The 1405-nt window shown below is 34.9% G+C and overlaps 1 protein-coding gene across 1 annotated transcript; it reads left to right on the forward strand.

The window, feature by feature from the left end:
* Positions 1-314: 314 nt before the first annotated feature.
* LOC141651434 (uncharacterized) lies at positions 315-1072 on the forward strand. The gene is made up of 2 exons (XM_074459148.1): positions 315-324; positions 438-1072. The coding sequence occupies exons 1-2, from the start codon at positions 315-317 to the stop codon at positions 1070-1072; spliced, it is 645 nt and encodes a 214-aa protein (XP_074315249.1).
* Positions 1073-1405: the final 333 nt, after the last annotated feature.

Below are 1405 nucleotides of genomic sequence, written 5' to 3' on the forward strand. Positions count from 1 at the left end.
AATAATAAATAATAATAATAATAATTATTATTATTATAATAACAACAATAACAACAATAATAATAACAATAATAATAATAATAATAATAATAATAATAATAATAATAATAATAATAATAATAATAATAATAATAATAATAATAATAAGAACATCATGAAACGTATTAACAAGCTTTGCAAAGATTATTTTTGGAACATTGAGGAGGGACAGAAAAAGATGGTCTTCCTTTCTTGGAAGGCTATTTGCAGGCCTCACAAGGGGGGGAGTTTAATGTGAAGGAATTGCTCTCTTGGAACAAAGCCTTGTTAGCTAAATGGATTTTGGTTTTAGAGGCGACACCACTTTGGTAGTTGGGCATCTTTGAGTCAAGCTATGCTTTCCCTAATAGCTCAATCGGCATCTCAATATCAAAGATAGATTCTCTGAAAGCATGCAGCATTCTCGAAAGTGAAAGATGAAATTGTAGCCAAAGTGGTTCCATTGATCGGCATTGTTGCGGTTCATAGTTGGTGCAAAGGTGGGAAATTCCACGCGACTGATGCTTATAACTGGTTCAGAACCAAGGGTACTGAGGTCTACTGGTACAAAGCTCTACAGGGGCAAGGTATTATTCCTAGCCATAGGGTTATCACAGGGTTTGCTGCTGCAAACACTCTCCCCATGGTTGATAAGTTGATCACTAGAGGCATTGCTATTGTCAATCGATGTGTGCTTTGCCACTGTCAAGCTGAGTCTCACAGACATGTTTTCTTCAGATGCTCCTTCTCTCAGGAGCTATGGAGGGCCCTGCTGCAATGGATGAACAACAGTGGTCGGAGTGATGATTTGCGTACTGAATTAAAATGGATAGTGAATGCTAGAGGTCGAAAACATTGGAAAATTGAATGGAGGAAGAGCTGCCTAGCTGCTGCTGTTTATTTTCTCTGGAAGGAACGCAACATGCGAATTTTTGTTGGTCAAGAATATACTGTTAGGCAAATTGTTAGCCAAATCAAATTTGTTACCAAGATCAAGTTGTCTTGTATGTCAGTCAGTAGATGTCCTCTTAGAGAGGTTAGGTTGCTTGCCTGAATGTGGTTTCCTTAGTGGATAGAGTTTGTAAGTTTTTGGCCCTGTTCTTTCTGGCTTATTTTCAGCCTATTTCGATTCGATTCACTCTATTGATTCGATTCATTCGATTTGATTCAGCTCCATTGATTGATTGATTCATTGATTCAGCTCCATTGATTCAGATTGATTGATTCAGCTCCATTTGATTCATTGATTCAGCTCAGCTCCATTAAATTCAGCTCATTTCAGCTTTACTAATTTAAATAATAGTTATTATTAATTTTGTTAACAATAATACTATTTTTTTAATATTAATATTATTTATTATTTATTATTATTATAATTATAATTAAT

The sequence above is a fragment of the Silene latifolia genome, chromosome 4, assembly GCF_048544455.1.
Source record: "Silene latifolia isolate original U9 population chromosome 4, ASM4854445v1, whole genome shotgun sequence".
Lineage (NCBI taxonomy): Eukaryota > Viridiplantae > Streptophyta > Magnoliopsida > Caryophyllales > Caryophyllaceae > Silene > Silene latifolia.